At 41.4% G+C, this 4,211-nt stretch overlaps 1 protein-coding gene across 1 annotated transcript in view; it reads right to left on the bottom strand.

The window, feature by feature from the left end:
• LOC107679070 (PDZ domain-containing protein GIPC3-like) overlaps window positions 1–836 on the bottom strand; it is an 8,850-nt gene extending 8,014 nt beyond the window's left edge. Inside the window, exon 1 of the mRNA XM_016474487.1 lies at window positions 536–836. Coding sequence (XP_016329973.1) covers window positions 536–823 — 288 coding nt within the window. The 5' untranslated portion in view covers window positions 824–836. The remainder of the gene's footprint in view (window positions 1–535) is intronic.
• Window positions 837–4,211: the final 3,375 nt, after the last annotated feature.

Genomic DNA, 4,211 nt, shown 5'->3' with positions numbered 1-4,211 from the left:
TTATTTTAGAACTACAGTAACATCTTCTGATTTCTCTCAACATGGGGACAGGAGAGCTGTCAATCAATAAACTGAAAAAAAGTAACTTGCGTTACTTATTTGAAAAAGTAACTCAGATATTATCTTGTAAATTAAAAAGTAATACGTTACTTTACCAGTTACTTGAAAAAAGTATCTATCTATCTATCTATCTATCTATCTGTCTATCTATCTGTCTATTCATTTGTATTTTCCCATTGTTTTTCCCCCATTTACTAGCCACTAGCATGTAGGTAATTATTTTTGCATAATTTTGTAACCCAAATTATTATTTTTAATATTATCAATTTTAATAATGATCAAAATAACTAATGTAGTGGTTATATATTATCTAGCAACTTTCAACAACTTATGTACACACGACATTTACTACCTTAAGAGCAAACTCCAACATACTTCCCAAGAAACAAATGACCCACACACCACTCCTCAGACCAGCAACGTTTCCCTTTGACCCAAAAAAGACATTTTGCTGAGTACCAAAGACTCGCTGTACCTCAGAAGCGGAGATGTTGAAGACCTCTGCGATCCTGGCGTAAAGCTCCCTGACGTTGGTGAAGCCGTGAATGCGTCCCGTCGGGCTCCCGTGCGCGAGCTGTGCGTGAAACACCAGTTTGGGCCTCGGACACAGAGGAGGCTCCTGGGGAAGCGGCGGGGCCGACGGGACGGCTCCCTGGGTCTCCTCGTTCCCCGGCGGTCCTTTGGAGTCCTGCGCGTCCGGACTCATGGCCTCTCCGTTCTGCATGGACTCTGGGTCGCACGTCGTCTTCTCTGACTCCTGCATGGTGAAGAGCGAGGCGTACGCGGCCGTCTGCAGTCGAGTCTGCCGTGTTAAATTAAAGATGAGGGTAGCCAGGCAACGCTGCACAGGTGAGCGGTTTCAGGCCCTGCTTAGTGGAAACCCAAAACCAGTTGAACTAGAGATCTTATGGGTGACACTGGAGAGCAGGACGAACACCTGAAGTGAAGCGACACGCTGAGAACCTGGAGGCCATCTGTCTGTAGAGCTGGCGGAGAGGACGATCTTCACACCAGAGATGCAACGTTTGTGTGTTTGGTCAAATATTTAGCTGATCTAAAGGAGTAGTTCAGCCAAAAATTAACATTTGCGGAAAATGTGCTCACTCTTAGGCCATCCGAGATGAGTTTGTTTCTTCATCAGATTTGGAGAAATGTAGCATTGCATCACTTGCTCACCAATGGATGTGAATGGGTGCCGTCAGAATGAGAGCTGATAAAAACATCACAATAATCCACAAGTAATCAACACCACTCCAGTCCATCAATTAACATCTGGAGAAGACAAAAGCTGAAACAAATCCAGCATTAAGACGTTTTTAACTAAAATCCATAATCCATAATAATGCTTCCTCCAGTGAAAAAGCTGCACTCATTCATTGCAGAGCATCCATTGCTGAGACACTGATGCAATGCTACATTTCTTCATTTTTGGGTGAACTTTTCCTTTAACAGCTGAAGAATAGTTTAGCATAAGCAAGAAACTTTCTTGAAGTACTGCATTATATTTTTGTATAAAAATGTAGTGTTTGCTGTATGATTGGCAATATTTGCTGCCTCTTTTTCAACAAAAGCATTGTAGCAAGCAGTAAGTCTTGAAATCAACTGCAGATGGCATTTAAAGCCAATTTTTGACAAACTCCAGTGTGCATTTGTAACCTCATAATTATGCTGAACAAACTGGGCTCATGAAATGACAGAAGTCTCCATGAGGAACATCCAGAGGTCAGATGAGCTGATATTTGTCTTGCAGTGGGTACAGGGCCTCCTCTGTTCGGATGATGAGTGTAACGTGAGCTGCTGTGTCAACTCCTTCCTCCAAGTACTGACTGCACACACATTGCTCCCGCTATGTTTTATGCATAAAAGGGCATATGCGGGTCATGAGATGTCATGTGACGCAGTCATGTGCGCAAAAGCGACGAGATGATCTGGGGAAAATTGTGTTGAAATGGTCATTTCTGCAGCAAAGCGTGATTTGATTATGAAATTATGTAGCCGGGGGACTGAAGTGATTCATATGTGTGATTCAAATAAGAGAAATTAAAAAAAAAGATAGATAGATAGATAGATAGATAGATAGCAGGGATGTGCATCTCCATAACTGAGGCCGATGCGATACGCATCTCGATGCATAGCCAACGATACGATACATTGAAGATACATATGAAGAAGCTAGCGATGCGATACGATTCACCCCTGTTACGATGCAGTGCGATTCGATTTCGATGCAATACGATGCAATGGAAAAATATGATCGCATTTATTTCTTTGGTTCAGACAGACAACAAATCATAAATTAACTTATGTATGTGTCTTCTGACTTCTAACACCTCGAGGCCTGTTTCATAAAACAAGTTTACCAAATAGGCCAGGCTTATTTCAGTTAGTCTGACTCACTGTCAAATGATTTGGTTCCATAAAACAAATTTAACAAAGATCAAAATCAGTTACTGTGGCAACTTCTGCTGGAAAGCTAACCTGGTCCAGGGCAGGCAAACTGTCAGACAAAGCTGAGCTCCTCTAACACTGAACAATAGGAATGCAATGATATTACCACTGACTCTCTCACATACTATCATAGCCATGCAGCCTTTCTCTCTGGTTTTATGACAGCTGTACCTTTAATAGTTAGAGCAGATAGCATTAGAACTTTACAATCTAACAATGCTCTTTAAAGCATTAAAATCACTCAACTAACAGTTAAAATCACTAAATTAAAACTACATTTTAACTGCTATAAAGTAGTAATTAAGTAGTAAGCTTGGTAATTAGGACTGTATTAGTTTACATTTGATTTACTCATTACAATAGTCCCTTTACAGTTACTGCTATCATAAGAATACACCTATATGTAGGTTTAAAATTCTACAAAAGGCACATTTAATATGTAGTTTTAAAATTCTACAAAAGGCACATTTAATGTCCAACAACGAATATTTTAGCAAAATGCATATTTGACTTATTGCTCGTTCACTTGCGTATGCCTCGCTCGCTCGCTCCTGACAGCAAGAAAAATGGATATATCTGCATGACTTTCTAACATTTACAGCGGAAAAATATACTCGTGACATGTCAGTTATGCACTGAGGAAAACACAACGTCTCAAATGCATTAAACAGCACAGATATATTCGCTGTTGATACATGATCGACATTAAGGGCTGCTTAAGATTAAGCGTCCACAAATTAGGCTAGTGAGCGTGTGTGAACTTACACTGTCGTTTATGGAACTGCTTTAGCCCAGATTGCAATAAAAGTGTAGCCATCCACTAGTAATTATATATAAATAAATCAGTTTTTACCAATGCAAATATGTTAGAAACGATGCATCGCGATGCAAATGCCAAGTTGTAGCCGATGCACACTTTTTAAACCGATGCATCGCATCGTTAACTTTTTTTGCCGATGCACCGAGCGAATCGGGGAATCTTCCCATCCCTAATAGATAGTTAGACAGATGTCTCAAATCCATCACTAGTGAACATTTAGACACGCATGACCTGTTCAAACTCATGATCGTATCAAAACATGAGAACAGAGTTTAAAAACACTAGGCCGGTCTGTAATACAATCAGTGTATAATCAGCCTTCCACACTAGTTCTCCACCCTGACTTCCTCCACCTTACCACCACGTTGCATGCACACACGCGTCCTGCCCATAAAAGGGCATGGGCGGAGTCCGAGAGAGAGTGTCGCGCAGTGATTGGGCTCCGCGGCTGATCAGATGCGCGCTGATTGGCCGCCAGCGCTTGGTCCGATTTTGTCTCATTTAGTTAATCAGGCCGCGTTCATGGGACGCCGGAGAGAAACCGGATCATCGCATCCTCGTTCAACGGCGTATTTTGTCGGCGTGTGTCGATCTGCGTAGAGGAAGAATGCTGGAAAACAAGAGGGAGAGATTTAAAACGTTTCTGAGAAAGATCGACGAGAGCGCCATATCGCGAATCAAGCATTTAATGAAGGAGAGGTGAGTATAACGTTATCAGCTGTCGACGTCTGATTATATGCAGCTCATTTACATATGTTAATGATTTGTTCATATTATAATTACAAGGTCCTAGTGTGTTTGTTTTGATAAGGTTGTGTGATGCGCGTGGTCAGATTGATGATGTTTTATAGCCATAATCCACCCTGTGTGTGTGTGTGTGTGT

The sequence above is a fragment of the Sinocyclocheilus anshuiensis genome, unplaced genomic scaffold (assembly GCF_001515605.1).
Source record: "Sinocyclocheilus anshuiensis isolate Anshui unplaced genomic scaffold, SAMN03320099.WGS_v1.1 scaffold1580, whole genome shotgun sequence".
Classification (NCBI taxonomy): Eukaryota; Metazoa; Chordata; class Actinopteri; order Cypriniformes; family Cyprinidae; genus Sinocyclocheilus; species Sinocyclocheilus anshuiensis.
Note: the sequence above shows the minus strand (reverse complement) of the source record. Positions and strands in the feature narration are given on the sequence as shown.